The 24,181-nt window shown below is 40.8% G+C and overlaps 1 protein-coding gene across 2 annotated transcripts in view; it reads left to right on the top strand.

The window, feature by feature from the left end:
* The first annotated feature begins 10,789 nt into the window (after positions 1 to 10,789).
* The window catches only part of PPP2R2A (protein phosphatase 2 regulatory subunit Balpha), a 99,078-nt gene continuing 85,686 nt past the window's right edge, over positions 10,790 to 24,181 (top strand). Inside the window, exons 1-2 of one of the 2 annotated variants that reach the window (XM_036315506.1) lie at positions 10,790 to 11,098; positions 12,883 to 12,957. In XM_036315506.1, the coding sequence (XP_036171399.1) occupies positions 11,092 to 11,098; positions 12,883 to 12,957 (82 nt within the window). In that variant the 5' untranslated portion in view covers positions 10,790 to 11,091. Of the gene's footprint in view, positions 11,099 to 12,882; positions 12,958 to 24,181 lie in introns of those variants that run through there. The other variant, XM_036315505.1, reaches the window with a different exon arrangement.

Below are 24,181 nucleotides of genomic sequence, written 5' to 3' on the forward strand. Positions count from 1 at the left end.
GGGGAGTGGGTAATGGCCAGATACAATAAACCTAATGTAATGGATGTCCACAATAAGCACAGAAAAAAATGCTTAAGTAAGTCCTAAAGTGCATTATCAGACATTGGAGCAGAGTTGTGGACTGACTTTTGGTGGGGGAATTATGGGAGCTATACAACTGGTTAGAAATGAGTAAGTAACAGCATTGAGCATGTCCAGCCAAACCTTATTGCAACTCAAAAACAACCTTGATTTGTAAGCATAGATTTCTTTTTATATTGGTTGGTCAGGCTTCATTAATTCTAACATGACAATTTTTTAAAAATATATATTTTATTAATTTTTTACAGAGAGAAAGGGAGAGGGATAGAGAGTTAGAAACATCCATGAGAAACATCCATCAGCTGCCTCCTGCGCACCCCCTACTGGGAATGTGCCCGAACCAAGGTACATGCCCTTGACCAGAATCGAACCTGGGACTCTTCAGTCCATAGGCTGACTGACGCTCTAGCCACTGAGCCAAACTGGTCAGGGCTAACATGACATTTTGCCATCTCAATAGAAATCAAGGTTCACATCCAAGGTACAGGCATATTTTAGCAAACATCCTAAAATTGAAAATCTATATATATAAAAGCCTAAATGACCATCGCAACTGAAGAGACTGCGTGGGGCAACCAGGCTGGCAGGGGGGTTAGTGAAGGGTGACCAGGCTGGCAGGGGGGTTAGTGAGGGGTGACCAGGCCGGCAGAGGGTGGCATTTAGGGGCAACCAAGCTGGCGGGGGGGGGGCAGTTGGGGGCAACCAGTTTGGCAGTGGGAGCAGTAAGGGGTGACCAGGCCTGCTGGGGGGGCAGGCCAGTAAGGGGCAACCAGGTCGTGGGCGGGGGGGGGGGCAGTTAGGGGCAATCAGGCAGGCAGGCAGGTGAGCAGTTAGGAACCAGTGGTCCCGGATTGTGAGAGGGATGTCCGACGGCCAGTTTAGGCCCGGCCGTCAGACATCCCCTGAGGGGTCCCCGATTGGAGAGGGTACAGACTGGGCTGAGAGGACCACCCCCTCCCCCCCCTGCATGAATTTTGTGCACTGGGCCTCTAGTGTAAAATAAAAAGTTCAGACTCATCATGGAGATGAGGGTCATCATAACTGGACCATGTCAATGGGAAGAAATGCTTCAGGGTAAAAATAAGCTGATTGGGAAGGAAAGCAGAGTATAATGGTAGGGCAGAGATTTGCTTATGTGGAAGTCCATAAATTCATGGGCAGTGATGTGCTGGCAATGGTTAACAACCAGTTGTTTTGCAGGGGGGGTGGGGGTGGGGGTGTTCAGGCTTTTGGGAGGGAGCACTGACTTCTAGTACTTGCTGATTTCTGGTTTATAAATATTCCCATTGTGGCCAATTTCAACCACACAGATACAATACATGTAAAGAACCTCAAGAGCATAGAAAATAGTAAAATGTAACGAAAATAATTAGGAAGTGATGAGATTTCAGAACTTATTACCTTTGCTTATAATATAAGCAATTAAATATGTTTTTAAAATTTAATTTTTAAAAATGGCTGTTTTTCAATAACCAGCTTGCAAAATTCCTAAAAATTTAACAGCCAGTTCTGAGAGCAATACAAGCTGGCTCCATCACACCACTTCCTGTGAGTGAAAGCAGAGCACCTTTAGGGAAAGATAAGAGGAGAAAGGCCCTGATGGCTTGTCTCAGTGATAATGGTTGACCTATAAACCCGGAGGTCATGGTTTGATTCCCCAATATGCAGGGGATATGCAGGAGGCAACCAATCAATGATTCTCTCTCATCATTGATGTTTCGATCTCTCTCCCTCTCTCTTCCTCTCTGAAATCAATAAAAATAATTTTTTTTAAAAGGAGAAAGCAATAGCAGTGAAATACATTTTAATTTGTGAAGAAATATGGATAAATTTTAGTTTAGACTCTTTTTCATTTAATACTTCAATACAGAATGGAAGTTGTTTTTTTAAATATATTTTTATTGATTTCAGAGAGGAAAAGAGAGAGAGAAAGAGAGATAGCTGATGAGAGAGAATCATCAATTGGCTGCGCCTGCACACCCCCTACTTGGGATGGAGCCCGAAACCCCCGCGGGAATCTAACCATGACCTCCTGGTTCAAAGTTTTATGCTCAACCACTGAGCAATACTGGCTGAACTAGAATGGAAGTTTTAAAGCTACGGCTGTATGAATACCGAAAGGCATGTTGCATAAGGAAATTAAGTATCCATTGTGAGAATTAGGCTAGTTAATGCCTAAAGTTCCTTCTAACCTTGAGCCTATACATTTCTGTGTTTAGGCATAAGACACATACCAGTGTCATAGCTAAACTCAAATGTCAGCTAAAAAACTACAGTGTGGCCCTAACCAGTTTGGCTCAGTGGATAGAGCGTCGGCCTGCAGACTGAATGGTCCCAGGTTTGATTCTGGTCAAGGGCATGTACCGTGGTTGCGGGCACATCCCCAGTAGGGGGTGTGCAGGAGGCAGCTGATCGATGTTTCTCTCACATCAATGTTTCTAACTCTCTATCCCTCTCCCTTCCTCTCTGTAAAAAATCAATAAAATATATTTAAAAAAAAAACTACAGTGTGGAAGTAGACTCATACTTCAAAAAACTTTATTTGGATAACAGTTTATCTATACTATAGGTTATTTATGATCAATAAGAGCACTGAAAATAGATTTCAGAGATAATGTTTAATTTCACAAAGTTTGCATTTTATCCCAAAGAGATATTCAGCTTATATATTTACAGACTTTACCTCCCATGAAAGCATAAAACAAGATTTTGGTTGCAATTTACAAACAGAAGGTATTGGCATGAATTTACTAATCTCTCCTCCATCTTTACATATGCACACTGTTAAATGACCAAAACAAAACGTTCCTGTTTTATGGTCAAACCAGGGATTAATTAACAGTTATAATGGACAACTTTTACTTTAATGTGGAAAATCTATAACATAGATTTTTGTCATCATGTTCTAATACCAGCATTAGAATAACTTTATAAATTAAGTTTATTCTTCCCCTTAATATATGTTGATTATACAATATTTAGAGAAACACAAATGTCAAAAGGAGAAAAAATTATCTATTGTGTCACTGCCAGGAACATTTCTGGGAACACCTTGGTACATTTCCTTCCTGTCTTTTTTGGCTCCATATATTTGGTTTATTTGTTGTACATACTGTGATCATATTGTATCTTCATTTTTTATATCCTGGTCCTAAAGCACAAGCAATTTCTTCTGTTTCTACAGTCATTTGACTACATAATAATCCACCTGGTGGATTCACTATAGTTTTTCTTAAACACCTGCTAGTGTAGGATTTTTGGTGATTTGAAAGTGAGTTCTACGCTTTGAATATTGTGGTGTGAATTGTCATTGTAATCAAGATTTTGCAGAGTTTTGGGAAACTGCCTTCCAGGCCAAGTCTGTAGATATGAAGAAAGTACATAAAAATATTCTTATAATTTTCCCCTGTAAAGCTCTTGAACCTGCTCCATATCAGAAAGCATGGGTATGGTTTGCCAATATTTTAAACTGTATCATTTTCTAATCAGGGACTTATTTTACCGTTGAGTTCATGATGTTTCCTAGACAAACCGTTCCCCACTCCCCATTCCTCCCACCCCCTAGTTCCAACTGCCGAGAACAGCGTTTCTCAACCTGTGGGTCGCGACCCCTTTGGGGGTCGAACGACCGTTCAGAGAGGTCGTCTACGACCATCAGAAAACACATATATAATTACATATTGTTTATGTGATTAATCACTATGCTTTAATTATGTTCAATTTGTAACAATGAAATTGGGGGTCACCACAACATGAGGAACTGTATTAAAGGGTCGCGGCATTAGGAAGGTTGAGAACCACTGGCCTAGAGGAAAGAAGCTTCTAAACAGTGTCACTTCTTTTTTTTTTTTTTTTTTTTTAATCTTTATTGTTCAGATTACTACAGATGTCCCTCTTTTCCCCACCATAGCTTCCCTCCACCCAGTTCCCACCCCACTCCAGGCCTTTGCCCCCCCACTGTCCTCATCCATAGATATAAGATCTTTGTCCAATCTCTTCCCGCCCCCCCACACCCCTTTCCCACCGAGAATTGTCAGTCCACTTCCTGTCATGCCCCTGATTCTATTACATTCACCAGTTTATTGTTCATCAGATTTTTTATTCATTTGATTTTTAGATTCACTTGTTGATAGATATGTATTTGTTGTCACTTTGTTGTTCATAATTTTTATTTTTACCTTTTTCTTCTTCTTCCTCTTCTTAAAGAATACCCTTCAGCATTTCAATAATATATATTTTATTGACTTTTTACAGAGAGGAAGGGAGAGGGATAGAGAGTTAGAAATATTGATGAGAAAGGAACATCGATCAGCTGCCTCCTGCACACCCCTCACTGGGGATATGCCCTCAACCAAGGTACATGCCCTTGACCAGAATTGAACCTGGGACCTTTCAGTCTGTAGGCCGACGCTCTATCCACTGAGCCAAACCAGTCAGGGTCTTTAGCTTTTTCTTGTCTGTGAAGCTCTTTATCTGACCTTCAATTCTAAATGATAGCTTTGCTGGGTAGAATAATCTTGGTTGTAGGTTCTTGCTATTAATCACTTTGAATATTTCTTGCCACTCCCTTCTGGCCTGTATAGTTACTGTTGAGAAATCAGCTGACAATCGTATGGGTACTCCCTTGTAGGTAACTAACTGTTTTTCTCTTGCTGCTTTTAAGATTCTCTCTTTGTCTTTTGCCCTTGGCATTTCAATTATGATGTGTCTTGGTGTGGTCTTCTTTGGATTCCTTTTGTTTGGGGTTCTCTGTGCTTCCTGGATTTGTAAGTCTAGTTCTTTCACCAGGTAGGGGAAGTTTTCTGTCATTATTTCTTCAAATAAGTTTTTAATATCTTGCTCTCTCTCTTCTTCTGGCACCCCCTAATTCGGATGTTGGTATGCTTGAAGTTGTCCCAGAGGCTCCTTACATTATCTTCATATTTTTGTATGCTTTGTTCCGTTTGCTTTTCCGGTTGGGTGTTTTTTGCTTCCTCGTATTTCAAATCTTTGACTTGATTCTTGGGATCCTCTAGTCCAGTGGTCAGCAAACTGTGGCCCCTTGAGTATGGCTCTTCCACAAAATACCACGTGCGGGCGCGCACGTACAGTGCGATTGAAACTTCATGGCTACACTCAAGGGGCCAAAGAACCGCATGTGGCTCACGAGCTGCAGTTTGCTGACTACTGCTCTAGTCTACTGTTGAATCTCTGTATATTATTCTTTATTTCAGTCAGTGTATGCTTAATTTCTGACTGGTCCTTTTCCATTTTTTTTTTTTTTGGCATTCTCACTAAGATCCTTGAAGGTCTCACTAAGTTACTCGGAGGTTTCTAGAAGATTCTTGAGTAACCTTACAACTATGGTTTTGACCTCTATATCCAGTATTTTGCTTTCTTCCATTTCTTTCATTTGTGACATGTTTCTTTGTCTCCTCATTTTGGCTGCTTCCCTATGTTTGTTTCTGTGTATTAGGTAGCTGCTAAGTCTCCTTGAATTGATAACATGGCCTTGTGTAATAGGTGTCCTATAGGGCCCAGTGGCTCAGCCTCCTCAATCACCTGAGGTGGACATTTGTGGGCTGTGTGCACAGTCTTGTTGTAGTTGAGCCTTGATTGCTGTTGGTGTCACTGGGAGGAATTGACCTCCAGGCCAATTGGCTGTGGGGACCAGCTGTGACTACAGTGGATAGCTCCTCTGCAGGAAAAATCCTTATGGAGCAAGACTTGCTTCAGTGGGGCTTTGGTGCTCACTGAGTCTGCCCCTTGAGTGTGTCACTTATAGATGTGAAGAGTTGTAATCTGGTATGATCTCACACTGACCACTGGGTACACTGGCTCTTGGATCTCTAAGGAGGTGCAAAGTCAACCACTGCCTGGGGCCAGCCAGCAGGAGCTACAGAAAGATCAACAGATTCCTCTTCGAGCCAAAACTGGTTTGACTCAGTGGATAGAACGTCAGCCTGCGGACTGAAAGGTCCCAGGTTCGATTCCGGTCAAGGGCATGTACCTGGGTTGCAGGCACATCTCCAGTAGGAGATGTGCAGGAGGCGGCTGATCGATGTTTCTCTCTCATCGATGTTTCTAACTCTCTATCTCTCTCCCTTCCTCTCTGTAAAAAATCAATAAAATATATTTAAAAAACAAAAAAAAACAAAAAAGATTCCTCTTCTTTGTATTGGGTTTAGCAGTGCCCAGAGGAAGCCCAACTGTGAAGCAAGGCAGGCTGCTGCTGCCAGCCTTGGGCCTTCTTTTGATAGCTTTGGGGCTCCCTGACCCAGCTGCTGCCTGTTTGACAGGTTTTAGGCTGAGAGAGGACAGGCCATTCATATGCAAAAGCCACTGGGGTTGTAAATTGGGTGGGGCGGGGTCTCAGGGAATCACCAAGGTGGAGCAAAAAACAATGGCTGCCAGTCAGCCCTGCACCAGAGAGGTCCCAGCGCAGGAACAATGACCGCTGCAAGCACCTCCATCTGAAAGAAAGCTGCCCTCGCATCCTGCCCCAATGCCAGACAGTCCAGTTTCTCCCCGTATGTGTCTGGGTCCCCCAGAGTCTCACCCGGAACTGGAGTTCAGAGCAAGCGGGAGCTTGTATCTCCCTCCCGATTAAAAAAGCAGCACACCCGGGTGCCAGCCTGTTCCACGCCTCCGCACCTACCAGTCTCAATGTGCTTTCTCCTTTACCTCTCTGGTTGTAGTACTTCCACTCAGCCTGCTTTCCCACGGTTCTGGATAATAGCTGTTCTATCTTTTAGTTGTAATTTTGATGTGGTTGTGAGAGGCAGCAAGTACAGGTGTTTACCTATGCTGCCATCTTGGTTCTCTCCAACAGTGTCACTTCTTATTCAGTAGAGGAAGGTTGTGTTTATCTAACTTCAAGGAAAAAGAACAACTTTCAAGTGATTCTTCTCTCATCATCCTATATAATAAAACCTTAATATGCAAATCGACAAACGGCAGAACAACCTGTCACTATGACGCACATTGACCACCAGGGGGCAAATGCTCAACATAAGAGCTGCCCCCTGATGGCTAGTGCATTCCCACAGGGGGAGCAACGCTCAGCCAGAAGCCAGGCTCACGGCTGGCAAGCACAGCTGTGGCGGTGGGAGCCTCTCTTGCCTCTATTCTGCTGGCAAGATTGTGGGTGTCATTGGTGCCGCCCAGCTCGGACTGGAAGTAGAACACTTCCAGGACTTATAGATTCTCCAGGACTTCTCCAGGAAAACCCAAAGCCAGTTTTCCTCCTGTGTGCCTAAGTTAAACTCAGTTCTGCAGGGAGCATGTTACATGTGGCCAGGTGTTGAAGTTTGGCTAGCAGCTCACATAAAAAAATGCTTTCATGAAAGCAGGTGGATTATGTGAATGAGAGAACAGTGCCCTATAGAATTGTCTTGTATAGTATGTATTCAGGGACAAAGGAACAGTTAGAAATAGTTGAGATGAATCTATCTATAAGCAACTTACATATTTAACCAACTATGGCCTAACTAATATAGATCAGAATGACCAACATAATTTGTAAAAAGCCTCTTTCTTCCAGGGATAAGAAGCATGAGTAAAAACATTTATGATATGGCAAGCTTTAAGGAGCCAACATTCCACTGGTTTTCTTCCCAAGCCAGAGAGAGATTTATTCATTCATCCATTAATCCAACAAATTATGTGACTGATGATATGAGGACATACTTCCTATCCTCAAAGAACTCAGTCTAATAACAGACACATATTTAGATAATTTAAACATAATCTAGGAACAGAGAAGCATATTAAATTTATTGAGAATATTTAGGAAGGGCACCCAGCTCAGGGTAAGGTGAGTAGAGAATGGAAAAAAATATCCGTGGCCCAGCTGGTGTAGCTCAGTGGTTGAGCACTGACCTATGAACCAGGAGTCCCAGTTCAATTCTGTCAGTGCACATGCCTGGGTTCCTCTTTGAAATCAATAAAAATATATTTTAAAATAAATAAAGAGCAAATTTTTTGTTGTTAATCCTCCCCTGAGGATAATTTTCCATTGATTTTTAGAGAGAGCAGCAAGAAGGGGGAGAGTCAGAGAGAAACATCAATGTGAGAGAGACACATTGATTGGTTTCCTCGCACACATGCACCAACCAGGTCATGTGCCCATGACCTGAATTGAACCCGGGACCCTTCAGTCCACGGGCTCTCTCTCTACTGAACCAAACTGGCTATGGTAGAGCAAAATATTTTTTTAAAAATCAGGGAAGCCTTCCTGAAGGCAGTTACATCTAAATTGTTTTTGAAAGAACTATTTACTGGCTGAGGAAAGAAGAATGGAATTGGCAGAATGTTGGGTGGGGTGGGTGAGTGGATGGTGATGTTCCTAGCAGAGAAACAGCATCAGTCAAGGTGGAGAGGATGTGGTATCAAGACTTGTATTCTGGCAGTGCTTGTTTGAAATGCTTATTGTATACTGTAAAAATGTCAAGTAGGCAGTAGAGGTGTGTGTGTCTACAGTTCAGGGGGAGGGGGGAGGACAGAGCTGGAGATCTAGATTTGGCAGCCACTGGTAAATACAAGGCATTTGCATCTGTAAATATCTGGAAATGGTATATGCGGTTGTCTGGAAGAGTGAGAAGGGGGTCCAGGACAGAGGCCAAGAAGACAGATCATGCTAATATTTAGAGGGTGATCTGGGAGGAGAAGCCAACAAGGGGAACAGAGTAATGGCTAAAAAGGTTGGAAGGAAACCAATCATGGGTCAAGGGAAAAAAAGGGTCTCAATGGGGATTTGGTGATCAGCCATTTCAAATGCCTTTGGGAAGTAGAGAAAGATAAAACCAAAGAAGCACCTGTAACCATGAGATTTGGTAACATGGAGATTGTTAATAACCTTGACAGAAACCCTTTCAGTTAAGTGGTAGGGACAGAAGCCTTAGTGCAGAGGATAGAAGACAGAATGTAAGATAAGGAAGGGGAGATAGACAAAAGCAACCCTTGCCTCTGGGCTAGTGGGTATGCTGGCCTCTCTTCCTAAGAGCCATTCAGAAGAAAGGGAGGCAGTTTATGGTGTGCTGAAATGACTGCTCAGGGCCAAAAGTGCCGGGTCACTTGTATCTGGGTCCCAGACCTTTGATTATTAGACCCATCTCAGCTCATCTCATGACTCTATACAATGTTCTTAGAAAAGTACTCAGGACATTGTCTGTGCTATAGGAACTTTTGTTATAATTATCACAGTTTTAGGCAAGCTTTAATGGCTTCTAAGAACAAATAATTTATGTAGACCAAATCATTTTTCAGGATGTGTGAAGATTCAAATCTTACATATGGCAAAAACTGAAGCCTAAGAAAAATGATTTGCACATTGGGGTGCAAGTCCCCAGTTTAATGGTCTGTTTTCTCTCTCTTCTCTCTTCTCTCTTCTCTGAGTTCTGGTTAAGGTGGGAAGCCCTCACTAGTGAAAAGGAAAAGAAATAGTAAAGACATATGTAGAGAAGTACATTTATGAAATCAACCAAAATAGAAATACAGCAGTGTGCATTTAAATTTTATAGCTGTTTGTACAGGTAGCTGAAAGATGAGGTACAGGGTGGATTTTTAATTTTGGTTTGTCCATCGGTAAAGTGAAAATTCTTAATGTAGAAATGGAGGAATAATAACACAATGGTGCAGCTGTCCCATCGCGGAGGAATTCTGAAACTTGTTGTACAATTCCACTTTCTGGAGATGAAGAATAAGATAGAAAGTGGAAATGATGTACAGGAGGTGTAAATACTGTAAACTTACCTTGCTCTCCAAATGCCTTATCACTCACTTCAACCTTAAGGTCAAATTCTGGGTATTTTTGCAGGTGTTTTTCATGCGGAACATGTGGACATCTATCTTATAGGAGTATTGTGGAGATTGACATGTAAATGTACAGTATTGTGACTGCATCACTAATACATCTTTCAATGACGTGCACATCCCTTCTTGGCTGATGGATGACTGGTTTCCGGTTTATTTTTTTCTTACACCTCTTAACTCCATTGAAGATGCTTTCAGTACACATCTAATCATAACCGCAGTTAACATTTATCATGCACTCAAATTAAGTCATTTAACCTTTGAAACAGTCCTATAAGGTAGAAAGAATTAGCATCATCTCATGTGTGGAGTATTTGGCGGCCTGGCTCTTAGCCACTGTTTCTACGCTTTTAGCTGGACAGAGCTAGGCCACCATATTCTGCTACTAGCAAACTCAGTTTGCTGTTTAGAAACCACACTCCAGAGCTTCCAGGCGCCGAGGGCTCCCGCCGCAGTTTCCGGTCACCCACATGGAACAGCTCGGCTGCGTCCTTCCCAGCTCCGCGAGCTCTCACCTTAGCTAAGCAGAGTTCGCACCACGGTCCCTTTCCCCCCACCGGCCCCAGGACTAACCCACAGGGTCACTATTTTAAGTAGCAAAACGGGTATTCGCTAAAAAGACACGGGCCCGCCCGAATCCCTGCGAGCGAGGACTTCATGGGGACAGCTGCGCCGCCAGGGCCCGGCACGGCGCGAGGGCTGGGGACCGGGGGAGCTGGGCCGAGAAGAGCGGGGCCGAGGAGGGCGCACCGGGCTCCCCAGCGCGCGGGCCGGGGCGCGGCACAGGATGGTGGGACCAGGCGGCCCCGCGGAGAGGAAGGGGCGGGGCCAGGAGGCCGCCCGGCCGCTCCCCGCCTCGCCCCGCCTCCGGCCCCGCCCGGAGGTCCCGCCCCCGATGACGTCACTGCCCAGGCCAGCCGGCGCCATTTTGAAAGTGGAGTCGCCTGCTCCTGCTGCCGCCGCCGCCGTCGCTGTCGTAGCTGCCGCCGCTGCTGCAGGAGGAAGAGCAAGAACGGGGAAGCCCCTGAGTGAAACCCACCATCCTGCTGGCTCGTCTGCCCGCCCCTCCTTCCTTCTCCCCCGACCCCCGACCCCGACCCCCACAGGTGCCATCCGCCGCCATCCGCCCTCTCTACCCCCCCATCCCCAGGTGAGGGGGGTGAGTTCAGGAAGCGGAGACCCCGAGGCACCCAGCAGGGTCACCATTTGCAGCGCAACATGGCAGGTAAAGGAGAAATCACCCTCGGCCACTGACAAGGCTCCGCTTCCTTTCTCCTCCCTCCGTCACCCCCTAGCGACCGCTGAGCCTCTCGGAGAGCCGCGGGCGCCTCGGGTTTCGGGGAACTGGTCAAGTGGGGTGCGGTGTCGGGGGCGGGGGGGCTCTGCGCGGCCAGTGGTCGCTGTGATGTCGAATCGGCGTTTCACTGAGGGCTGCGCCTCGGCATGGATGGGGGTGGGGTGCGCGCCGGCGAGCTGCGGGGTGAGGCGTGGGTGGGGCGGGGTGGGGGCGCGGGCAGATTTGTCCCTCCTGCTCCGGAGCCGGGTGTGACCTCCGTGCCGCCCTCTCCCCGGACTTTTTGGCGGATCTTTCTTCATTTAATTACTGTTTCCCCCCTTGATGCAAGCCTTCTTGGGTGTCTATATACAAATATATTTTGCACTGAGAAGGAAAAGTGCTTTACAAGTTAAAATGCAATGTGCTCCCCTCCCCCGGTAGGCACGTACATTTTGAGACTATTCACCTGAGTATTTTTGTGTCGAACCATCTCCTTTTCGTTTCTTACCCTTGACGTCCAAAGAGTGCAAGGCCTTTAATACAGCAAGTTGCATGAAAAATGTGATTTCAACTTTCCGTTTTGCATGTTAGCTTTTGTGCAGATGTCCTTTTCCCAAAGGGGTTTCAATTGAGTTAAAATAGTTGTGGAGTTCAGGGATATAAATAGCCAAGAGAGAAGAGATTTAGGTAAAAGCTTGGAAGGGGGGATGATGCATCGGGAAAAACAGGATTGAATATTTAGCAAAGAATAGATGTGAAGGAAGAGGGAGGTAATTGCTTCGAGGATTCCTTTTGTACATTTTGGTGTGGCTGAATATCTCCATCTAGTAGGCTTGATTCTAGACCGAGGTTCAGTTTCTCCATAGATCCAGGACGTTTCCTCTTCAGTATGCAGACCTGAAATAGAAGCATTCAGGGACCAAACCAGTTTTCTTGGCTTATTTCAATATTTAGATAGATAATTAAACCTTTGGAAGAGTTAACAGGTTGGATTGACTTATGGTTTGCTATAAACAAGTTGCTCTTTGAATTATTAGTAACATTAAAATTGTTTTGCACAAGATGATGACAAATTAGCAAAATTAATTCTTTGCAAGGTCCCTTGGGATCTGAGGGGTAAGGCAAAACTGAAGAGAGGCAAAACAGGCTTCCTTTGAGAATCTTCTCACCAGCTTTTTTCCTCTGGAGCCAGTGATTTTGCGGCAGTTCAGTGCAAGAAGTGGGTGGTGAGTGTTGTGTTTGCTCTATGTGCGCTTTGGTGATAGGGTTCATACTCGATCGTTCATTACTCCTCACCCAGGCAGTGATGTTCCTTGAAGTTTTCTACTCGTTCCATGTTTTATGGTAGTTTAACCTTACTGATTCTTCTGCAGACTTTTTGCACACTTAAAGAAAAACTAACTTTGGCTATTTGCTTTTTTTCTTACATTTAAGCAAGACCTACCAGTCCGTATTTGAGGGGAAGGGAAAATGGAAGGGAACTTTTGAACACATGTACAATGGTAATGACAGTACATGGCCTTTTAATTTTTCATACCCAGATCTCTTTTTTCCTAAAGCAGCACCAACTACTGGGGACTAACCCTTTCCCAATTAGTGCTCTGGGGGGGTGGTTATGTATGTGGGCAGTACTAGGCTATTCTATTAGTATCATGCCAACCGTGGATACCATCTCAATGTTTAGTAAACATGAACAGAACTCAGTTTTAACCGGTATGTGTTCTTTTTTCCAGGAGCTGGAGGAGGGAATGATATTCAGTGGTGTTTTTCTCAGGTGAAAGGAGCAGTGGATGATGATGTAGCAGAAGGTAAGAAAGCATTTACTAACGCAAATTTTGAATACAGAATCTTCAAAATCTTGATTACGGAGGATTTCTTTGTAGATGAGTCTGTTATATAGGAACGTTTTGTGTTGTCCAAGCAACGGAAGAACATTTTCCAGAAAATAGTCTTAAATCTTTCATTCTTTAGGCCTCATTATTAATTTTCCATGAATTAAACGAAAGGAGCAGGAGATGATATATCAAACACCATCAAAAGAGAAATCCAGGGTCTATGTGATAAAGGTTTCCTTGTGTAAATTCCACAGATAAGTAAATGGTGATGCATTTTCATGTTGTACATCGTTTTTAGGTAATTAAGGTGAAATAGGTGCCATCAACATTCAGCTCAGAAAGCATCTTGACAGTATCTTGTATTTTAGAGGGAAGCTTTTTAGTTGTGTTTTGTTTGGTTTTTTTAACTTGCCTACTTTGAGAGAGTGGTGTTGATTAGCATATTCAGTGAAGAAATGTTGGCTCAAATGATTCATTTTATTGTCTTATAAGGATTAATTTAGGTGGATAAAAATAACAGTGCTATGGACATATAACATGTCTTCTAGGGAGGTTATTGTGCAGTTAAAAGCTGGATTTGATCAGTTGAAGTAATAGTATAATATTAGTTTTTTCCTCCAAATTTGTTTATTAGTGTATTTCAAAAGTGTGAAGTTTTGAAACTTTGAGATGTGTAGGAGACATTATTTCCCAAAAGTAGTTACATTATTTTATTCAGCAATATTATTTTTAAAGTTCGAATTTTAATATAATAGTATTCTATCTTGAATGACAGTAGGAATTTTCCAACAAAACTCAGATAAATTAAAACATGTACTTTTAAGCCCTGGCTGGGGAGCTCGGTTAGAGCATTGTTCCGATCCGCCAAAGGTGCAGGTTTTATCCCTGGTCAGGGCACATACAAGAAGCAACCATTGAGGCAACAAGTTGATGTTTCCCTTTCTCTCTCTCTAATAATAAATTTAAAAATGTACTTTTAATTTTTAAAAATGTCTTGTGAAAGTTTATAAATCAACTTTCTCAAGATTATATTGTCTTCATATTAAGACCCTGTTTCTGACTTAGAATACTGTTGTTTTGAGGATTTTTTCATGTTATGGTAGGATAATGGCTTTGTGTTTAGCCAGTAGAATACTTGGATATGTCAGTGTCATTTTTAATGCACTGTCTGATCAGAGTTTGGTGAGTCCTGTGGGGAGCCAACTGGCATACATTATACTTGTGATACTTTACAGGACACACTCACATTTCTTCTTTTGAATCCTCATCTGTTTTTCAGATGAGAAACCAGAATCTTAAAGAAGTTAAGAGACTCATTTATGTTCACACAAATAAGGCAAATCAAGGTTTTCTGGTGAAACCTTTTGGTGTTAGACTTGTTTAGAGAAATAAATTCTAAGTTCCAGGGAGGAGTCATGTGTTACTCATTTTGTAACTTTATTACCTGTTGAATAGTAGGCACTCAAATACTGGATCATAGCTCTATGCTGTTGTGTAATACTCACTAAGTTATGAAAGTGCTGTATACTTGAAAAACATTCCTTGGTTGATTTATTTCCATTTATTCCTTTTATCAGAGATCTGTTGGGGGGTGGGGGGGGGCTCCTGAAATCTGAGCACTGGGGCCACGACGTGTCTAGAACACAGCCCTGCCCCAAAGGAGCTCATAGTTTACTTGTTAAATGGTGGGCAGAAAGACTACATGGGTGTTTTTTGTTTCCTCATTTATTTTTTAAAATAGAAAATGTCCAAAATTCCAGGAGTATATGAGGGGGTGCCATAAGAAAATGCAGTTGAGGTTTATATGCTATTTTAGACAAAGGAGAATGGGGGGTGGGGGGCTGGGATTTCAAAGGGAAAATAGGCAGTTTACAGGTAGATGGGAGAGTGAACATGTAAAATTCTTTCTGAGCCACTCAAAAACAGCGGTACCCAGAGGGAAGTGCAATAAACAGGCTTTACTAGGAATCTCTCTGCATGCCACATTTAGTTTATATTATGATGCTAAGGTGACCCTTCTTTTAAGCAGGGTTTTCTATTGAATTCCTTTAGGCAGGTAGAGGGAGGGTCAAAGGTTCTCTTTGATTCTTCTTTTTCCTAACAACCAGCCCAAAATCAATACCCTAAAAGGCATATTTTGGGGTGGCAAAACTTTGGTCCCCTTTGCCCTGCCTTTGAAACTTGGAATAAAAAGTTTCACATTCCAGAAGCTAAGTTGGTGGGTTGCTCCTTTTTTATTTAACCAACCAGTTCAGTTAAACTTTTGTGTCTCATTTCATGAAGCGTTGGTGCAGATGAGCTCCCAAATTAGGCACGTGGATTTTATTTAATCAAGAGAAATTCATAATTCCAGACTGAACTAAATGATTGTGATATGTATGATGGATCAGTTGTTCTCTTCTGCTGATACTTAGTAGCTTCATTTTGCTACTGATTTATTGCATATTTTTCTGAGATTGTTAAACATTACTTTAGCATACAGTATATTCCTAGCATTAACATGCTGAGGCTTAATATGTATATTTTAATAAAAATATGATTTGTTCTAGTATCTATGTCTATACAAATGTAATAATTTTCAATTTTCAACTTACACTCTTTTAATGGGTATTTTTGCATACTATACTATGCATATCATAGTCTATTGTGTTTGCTAAGGGAAGATTTGCTTTACTGAAATGAAATAAGATTAATACATTGGCCCCCTTGGTTTGTACTAATCTCCAAACAGGTTACATTTAGCTCAATCTTTAGCTTTGCCTATTTTCTGTTAATTATATAGCCCAGGTTCTTTCCCATCAAAGGCACCAAATTGTCTCTTTCCCCTCCTACTTGTAGTTGGCTATCATGGCATACCATTTTTACTTCTGTAATGTTATAATCTTTCCATACTCACTTTCACCTTAATACAGGTTCTCAATATCTCTCATCAGGTTTGGATTTAACTTCCCAAATGATTTCCTGCTTCTTGTGTTGTTTTCTTCTAAGTCAGCGGTTCTCAACCCGTGGGTCGCGACCCCTTTGGGGGTCGAACGGCCCTTTCACAGGGGTCGCCTAAGAACATCAAAAAATACATATATAATTACATATTGTTTTCGTGATTAATCACTATGCTTTATTTATGTTCAATTTGTAACAATGAAAATACATCCTGCATATCAGATATTTACATTACGATTCATAACAGTAGCAAAATTACAGTTATGAAGTAGCAACGAAAATAATTTTATGGTTGGGGGTCACCACAACATGAGGAACTGTATTAAAGGGTCGCGGCATTAGGAAGGTTGAGAACCACTGTTCTAAGTTAACCTTAAATGTGTTCCCAGTGTTATTTTCTTTAGAAATCTTCAGTGGTCATTGTATCCATAGGATTTTAAATTACTTTCAGATATTTCAGTCTAGAATATGAAACCCTGCACCACTATGGCCTCTACCTCTCTAAGTTGATTAGCTAATATGGTTTACAGTACAGCTAAATGGATACTGTTCTTCAAACAAATCCTATACACTTTTGGGTCTTTATGTTGTGCTGTCACTCCTCCCACAATCTTCCTTCATAACATTTTGTGTGTGTGTGTGTATAATATATATATATATGTATATTTAGTACCTCAAACCTCTACTGTGATACTTATTGTAGCTTAGTGCAGGACTAATGTGTCTTTGTACTCTACACTGGCCTATATAAAAACTGCTGTGCATAGAACAATGCCTGGCACACAGTAGGTGTTCAGTATTTGTTGAGTGAAGGAATATAAATGTTACTATTATTATGAGGTTATGCAGGGGGAAGACAACAGGTGAAAGGTAGGCTGATGAGATCTTTCTGGTCATGATGGATTTATTTACTTGGTAGGATTTATAATGGGATTGATAACATACAACAGTATAATAGAAGTCAGGAGAACTTGGGGTTTTATCCTAATGACAGATTAGTATATATCACTTTAGATAAACTCTCCACTGGGTCCAGTTTATTTCATTTTAAGATTACAAGACTGGATTGTTCCTTCTAATCTTGTTAATTCTCAAAGGTGTCCAGGAAAGAAACAGTTAAATTGATTGAGATGCTGGACTCTCTGGGAGCCTTAATCCTATATAATAAAAGTCCAGGGACCATAAGAGTAATGACTGGAACAACCGCTCGACCAGTCACCATGAGGTGCATTGACCATCTCTTGGTCCCTCTCCTCCCCAAACCCCGCCCACAGGTGAATGGGGAACCATGGCATGGTGAAGCGGGTGGGTGGTGGCGGAGCTGGCGAGAATGCGGAATGGCTGACCTCTTGGTCCCTCCCCCACGGGCTCACAGGCTCCAATGGATCAGTGATGGTCAACAGGGGAACCTGGGTCGGTAGCGGGAGGACCGGGCTGGCTGTCAGGCTGTTGTGATCCCCAGCTCATCCCAGGCTGCTCAGGGGCTCAGTCCGTCGGGAAAGCGGGTGCCAGTGACTTAACCTCCATACGTGTGCACTGGGCCGGCCACTGATGGGGTGCGCTGCCTGCTCAGGGCCGCTCATGCAGGCACCGCCGCCGCCGCTGCTGCTGGGGCTTGCAGTGCTGATGGAAGCTGCGGGGGCGTGCCTGCGACCTACCTGCTACGTGCACTGGGTCTCTAAAGATAAGTCTACTGAACTTAGTTACTCAAGGCTTAGAATTTTCATTAATTTACTACTTGATATTGTTAAATATTAAGTACTTTTTATGATTTTCATTTTAACGTAAGTATAATTTTCCTTAGCTTCATACTTGATACTCTTAAACTTTTTTTCATAGGAAATTATTTAAGAATGTGATTTTATTGCATGAAGCCTGTTTTTATGATCCTTTGATCCAAATGCAGTGCATCTTTTCAACACTTGGCTTCCTGTTTATTTTTGGTAGGATTAAGACGTTTATGGATGGTTCTTAGGAAAATAATTTTCAATGGTAGAGTGAAAGTACCCCCCCCAAATAAGGACATAAATAAAATTTTGAGAAACAACTAATCTTTGGGGTTTCACATAATATTTAATGGTTTTAAATCCATTCTATATGTAATGCTACATGTTTTTTTAGAGGAGAATGCATGTTAGATTTAGGCACTCAATTAGCAGAAAAAAAAGTGGTAGATTTGTTGTTTGCAGATTTCAAATATTGGCACACTAGAGGCCCAGTGCATGGATTCGTCCAGGGCATGCCTGACCCGTGTCGCCCGTCCAGATTGGGTCCATCTCGCCCAGTTCCTACTGGTTGGAGCGTCTGCCCCCCCCTGGTGGTCAGTGCATGTCATAGCGGCTGGTCGACCAGTTGAATGAACGGTGGACACTTAGCATATTAGGCTTTTATTATATAGGATTAGCTATATTCCAAACCTAATGACCCATAGCAATGGTCTTATTTAACATTTTTACCTTATATCCCATGAGATGCTCCTCCTTTCTTTTAAGTACTAACTTAATGCAGTACAATCACTTGGAGTAATGTAAATTTGCACATAAAGTAACATGAATAACCATATTTACCTGATATTAGGCAGTATCTGTGTCTTCTTTTTAAGATATTAATTTTCTTATTCCTTTATTGATAAAAATATAAGATAATGGCTTTGAAAGAGTTTTAGCTGACATTTTGTCTCAGGTTATTAAAATAAACAAAAACCAAAAATTAAACTTACTTATTTCTTTTTTTTTTTTTTCTTTTTAAATATATAATTTTGGTTTTTTTAAAAAATATATTTTATTGATTTTTTACAGAGAGGAAGGGAGAGAGATAGAGAGTTAGAAACATCGATGAGAGAGAAACATTGATCAGCTGCCTCCTGCACATCTCTCACTGGGGATGTGCCCGCAACCAAGGTACATGCCCCTGACCGGAATCGAACCTGGGACCCTTCAGTCCGCAGGCCAACGCTCTATCCACTGAGCCAAACCGGTTTTGGCTACTTACTTATTTCTTAATACTTTCTTCTAGTGAACTAAAATTTAAGCTTCTTAAAACTTATGGAGTAAGCAGCATGATGAAAGTTTGTTTGAAGCAAAGAATTAATTTTATTAGTAAAAAGGTCCCCATATTTTATGTATTTGCACACATATATTGCCTAGTTTAGTTGAGTTGCAAGAAGAAAGGTAAACTATATTTTAAGTTTCTTATGCTAATAAGTCGGAAAATTGAAGGGTTGGAGATAGATGTCTTAGTTAATATCCTCAACAATAATCTCCCTTACCTTAGGTGGTAATGGAAATTATAATTGAGTAATCAAGAGTCAGCAAGTTTCTTTCTTAGTAGAAGGAAAGGCCTGGTAATATGTAAAATACATTTCTTGTAGATAATTGAATTTAATTATCACTATATAGTCAGTATCAGGAAGAAATGGCATGGCCGTCTTAATTACAGCAGCCAGCATTTATTTAGTGCTTAACTAGGTATTGTTTCAGGTGTCTTATGTACAGGGTGTTCCCCCCCACCCCCCAAAATGTATATACTACTAAGCTGGTAGCCCAATTGTTGATGTTTCTTTCTTTCTTTTTTTTAATTGTATTGATTTCAGAGAGGAAGGGAGAGGGAGAGAGTTAGGAACATCAATGATGAGAGAGAATCATTGATCGGCTGCTTCCTGTATGCCCCACACTGGGGGAATTGAGCCTGCAACCCAGGCATGTGCCCTGACCAGAAATTGACCTATGACCTCCAGGTTCATCAGTGCTCAACCACTGAGCCACAGTGACTGGATGGGCTGATGTTTCTTTTGAGGTTTAACCCATTGGAATTAGTAAGATTTAAAGTGTGTACATATACATTTTTTTTGGAGGACACCCTATATGTTCATTAATCTTCACAAAAACTCCATGAAATAAGTAGACATTGTTGTTTTTATTTTTTCTTTCCCCTCATCTTTTTTTTAAATCCTCACCCAAGGATATGTTTAGAAAGAGGAAGGGAGAGAGAAATATTGATGTGAGAGAAACTTCCATCAGTTGCCTCCTGTATGAGCCCTGACCGGAACTCAAACCTGCAACCTTTGGTTTACTGGGACAACGATCCAATAAACTAAGCCACTCGGCCAGGGCAACACTGTTGTTTTTCCATATTACAGATTAGAAACTGGTCTAGGACGATTAATTTAGTAACTGTGTGTTCTTGAGCAGGTGGTAGAGCTGGGATTCTTAACCTGAAACCTTTTAGTTTCCCTAATGTAATTCTATTTTTTCAAAATTCTAGCTACTTCTTTTAGTTCAGGTGAAATTGTTTGAGGTTGTTAGAATGTGACTTGCTTATAATAAACTTTGTTTATAGCGCCTAGTAGATTATTACTGTTTTGAAGTAAATTTGCAGGCCTGCATTTTCTGCTGATGGAATTCTTTAGCTCGAAAGTGCTATAAATGGGCAATAGGGGCTTTGTGAACCTTCTGAAGTTGTATGTAAAATTGTATTGCGTGTGCTTGTTCGTATGTGCACTTTTCTGGTCAGAGAGGGTCCATAACCATTGTTAAAACAGCTACGTATCATTTACTGCGTTTCAAAGTGTGGTCTGGGCAACCCTTCAATTCTTTCAAAAAGCTTATCAAGTCGAAAGTATTTTCATAATAACAAAAATGAATTTGCACCAATGGTACAAAAGCAACTTAGGTAAATCTGCTGGCGCCTTTACATGAGTTAAGGTTTTGGCACCAAACAATACCAGTAAGTAGTCATGGTCATCTTCCATCACCATGTATCAGCAGTTTAAAAATGCCAATTTTACTTAAGAATGTTCTTGATGAAACAGTAAAAATTATTAATTTTATTATATCTTGACTGGAATACATGTCTGTTTTTGTGTGACAAAATGAGAAGTATACCTAAAGCACTTCTTCCATGGGCCAGAGTACAGTGGTTTTCTGGAGGAAAAGCATTGGTGTAAGTAATTATTATTTGAGTTTCAAGCTGAATTATCTGCTCTTTTCACTGAGCATTATTTTTACTAGTAGAAACTACTGATAAATTCTGGTTATTGAGACTTGGATGTTTGGCAGACATTTTTCTCAGATGAACAATGAATCTTTTGCCTCAATGGACAGTATTTGTTACCCTTGGTAAATTTTGAGTTTTCAAGCAAAAATTAGAATTTTAGAAATTGGTATCTGCCATCCTGAACTTGATAACTTCCCAGTACCTAAAGATTTTTTGGATGAGATCAGTAAAGATATTAATGACTGCGATTTTTGATATTGTGTAGTGAAATGTGCCAGCCTTTGGGAGGTCTGTGTAACTGAATCAGTATTTTACCTGTGATGTTTAAACATCATGCCTAATCCCGACCGGTGTGGCTCAGTGGTTGAGCGTCAACCTATGAACCAGGAGTTCATGGTTCGATTCCCAGTCAGGGCACATGCGGGCTCCATTTCCAGTGTGGGGAGTGCAGGAGGCAGCTGATCAACGATTCTCATCATTGATGTTTCTATCTCTCTCTCCTTCTCCCTTCCTCTCTGAAATCAATAAAAATATATTTAAAAAAAAACCATCATGCATAAGTAAAAGTGCAAATTGGAACATTGGATTTTAATGTAACAAACAGTGAATAGGGTTTCAGATACCACAAACCTTTAAGAAACTACCACATATTGAGTTTTGGTGTAATATCAAAAAGAGATATTCATAACTATCTGCAAAGCCTATTAAAATACTCCTCTCTTTCCAACTATATACCTATGTGAGGCTGGATTTTCTTCATATACTTAACCAATACAACAAGAGTAGTATGTTGAATGAGGAAGCAATTAAGAGAATCTAGGCATCTTATGTTAAATCAGGCATTAGAGACACTTGCAGAAATGTAAAATGCCATTTTTCTTACTAATTTATTTTGGGAGGCAGTAGTTATTTTTCATAAATTTGCTAATGTATAAGGCTTATCATTAATATTTTTCAAATGAATAAATATTTTAAAGTTTAAAAGACTCATGAACCTCGAGATAAGCGATCAGAATGGTGCATGAATGTCTTAAAGCTTTCCTGTGACTTGAGGTTTCAGCTTGCTGTTCTTTAGATACCAAATCAGATCAGTCTTAAACTCTTTCATCTGGTGATCTTGGTGAAGAAAGGATACTTTCAGGACTTTAAAATATGTGTTTTTAAATTTAACTGTCCCTGAGATTAAATACCAGTACATATTTGCCAAAATACTTGAGCTCTAAAAGTTTTCCAGGGCATTTTCCACTCTACTTAAGTCCAGCTATCATTAGCAGTTAATGTATGATTGCTGAACTCCTCAGAGCCTAGTCTAGTGCAATTCTGGGTTGGCCGCCTGGTCATTAGAAAATAATTGGTGCCCTTGGCATTGTGTTTTGAGCCCAACATGTTGAAGTTTGATATGCTGTTTTATTCCCGAAAGAAAGGCATAAAATACGCATAACAACTTTCTATTTCCCAACTCTTTTAACTAGGAGAAGGAAGAAAAGGAGAAGAAACTGTATTTTTCTTTAAATTCTAATTTAAAGTACAACATAATTCTATTTTAAAATAGTTGCTGAATTTCCCATTCTTAGAATGCAATATCAACTATTTGTTGCTTGGTATTTTCAGTATTTTTGTGGCTATTTTCTGTCCTTAAAAAATTTGTGAAAGTATTTAGGACTTTTAAAACTTGATGTGGCAATTTTCTTTCCAGGTTCAAACATTGGGTTTATTTAAAAAGAAAGCTAATCTATTATATTAAGTAACTAGTTTTAGTTAATATTAGCAGTAGTTGATTAAAATGCCATCTAGATCTTTGCCAGTGGCATATGTGGAATCCTTAGCAAATCATTGAATGCTTCTATATACCATGTTGTGCTCCCTTAATTGTAGTTTCTATTGGTTGACTTCCTTGAATGTTCAGATGTCAACTGGAGTCTCTGCATGGTCTTTGTCCAGTTCAAGGGGAATCGTGGACCAACCAATGACCCTGTTTAAGAACCTCAGCTTTAATGTAAAATTTTGCCTATGGTTTTATGCCTACTGAAATCTGGAGGAGTCAAGGATATTTTTATATGGTAATGATAAATTTTAGTCCATTAAAAAGATACTGTTTCTTAGGAATCCTCTTAATATTTTTAAAAAAATATTTATATTAACTTTTTAGAGAGAGAGAGAATGATGCAAGAGTAGAAAAATCAATCGGCTGCCTCCTGCATCCCCAGCAGGGATGGAGCCAAAACCCAGTCCTGTGCTTTGACCAGGAATTGAACCAACAACAGGATGACACCCAACCAACTGAGACACACCAACAGGGCTTCTTAATACTTCTTTATTGTGATGTAATATTAGAGGGATGAATCTTCTCTAAGATGTTGGACTTATGACTTTAGTGTATTCCCTTGGTAAAATTTTTTTTAAATTACAAATTACTGTCGCTTTAATTATAGGCACAAATATTAGAGAAATATATTAGATTTTGAACCAGTTGCCCCTTTTGAATTTCATTTAGAAGGAATCTAAATTCTTCTTCAGTAGTCTGTATTAAGAGAAAAACCAAAGTAGGTAATAGGTGTTGGTAGGCAATTTTTAAACATTTTCTAAAGATCTGGAATTTGCCATTGTAGAGATTCAGGTCTGCTTCGTTTGAAAGGAGAAATAGAACCTTTTTTAGTGTTACCCTTTTCCCCAGCTTCCCGGAGTTAACAGTTTTATGAGCCTGGAGTAGATCTGTTTCTAAGATCGCATAAGAGGAAATTTTAATATTTTCTATTGGTTGATAGACAGCGAAGGCTCTTTTGCAACACACACAGGCTGTTGTAGGCAATAAATAGTTCATGTCAAATTATTTAGGGATGGGATGCAACATGTAAAATGGTTATTATAGAAACTCGTAGTAGAGATGGGATTGCCCTTAGGTTTTATTTTCCTTTGACATTAAAAAGAATTATTTTTTTCCTAGCAGCAGAACTAATTCTTCCAGGGAAATACTTTCTAGCTCCCTATTTAATGCATTTTTATTGTAAAATAAACACTTGACATAAAGTTTACCATCTTAGCTATTTTAAGTTATAGTTCAGTCGGGTATTAGCTATATTCATACTGTTATAAAACATATCTTTAGAACTTTCTCATCTTGTAAAACTGGAACTGGACCCATTAAAAGCCTCCCCATTCTGTCTTCCCCTGAGTCCTTGGTTTCTACCACTCTGCTTTTTGTTTCCATGAATTTGACTAATTTAGATAACTCATGCAAGTGGAATCTTACAGCATTTGTTTT

This window comes from Myotis myotis, unplaced genomic scaffold (assembly GCF_014108235.1).
Source record: "Myotis myotis isolate mMyoMyo1 unplaced genomic scaffold, mMyoMyo1.p scaffold_m19_p_6, whole genome shotgun sequence".
Lineage (NCBI taxonomy): Eukaryota > Metazoa > Chordata > Mammalia > Chiroptera > Vespertilionidae > Myotis > Myotis myotis.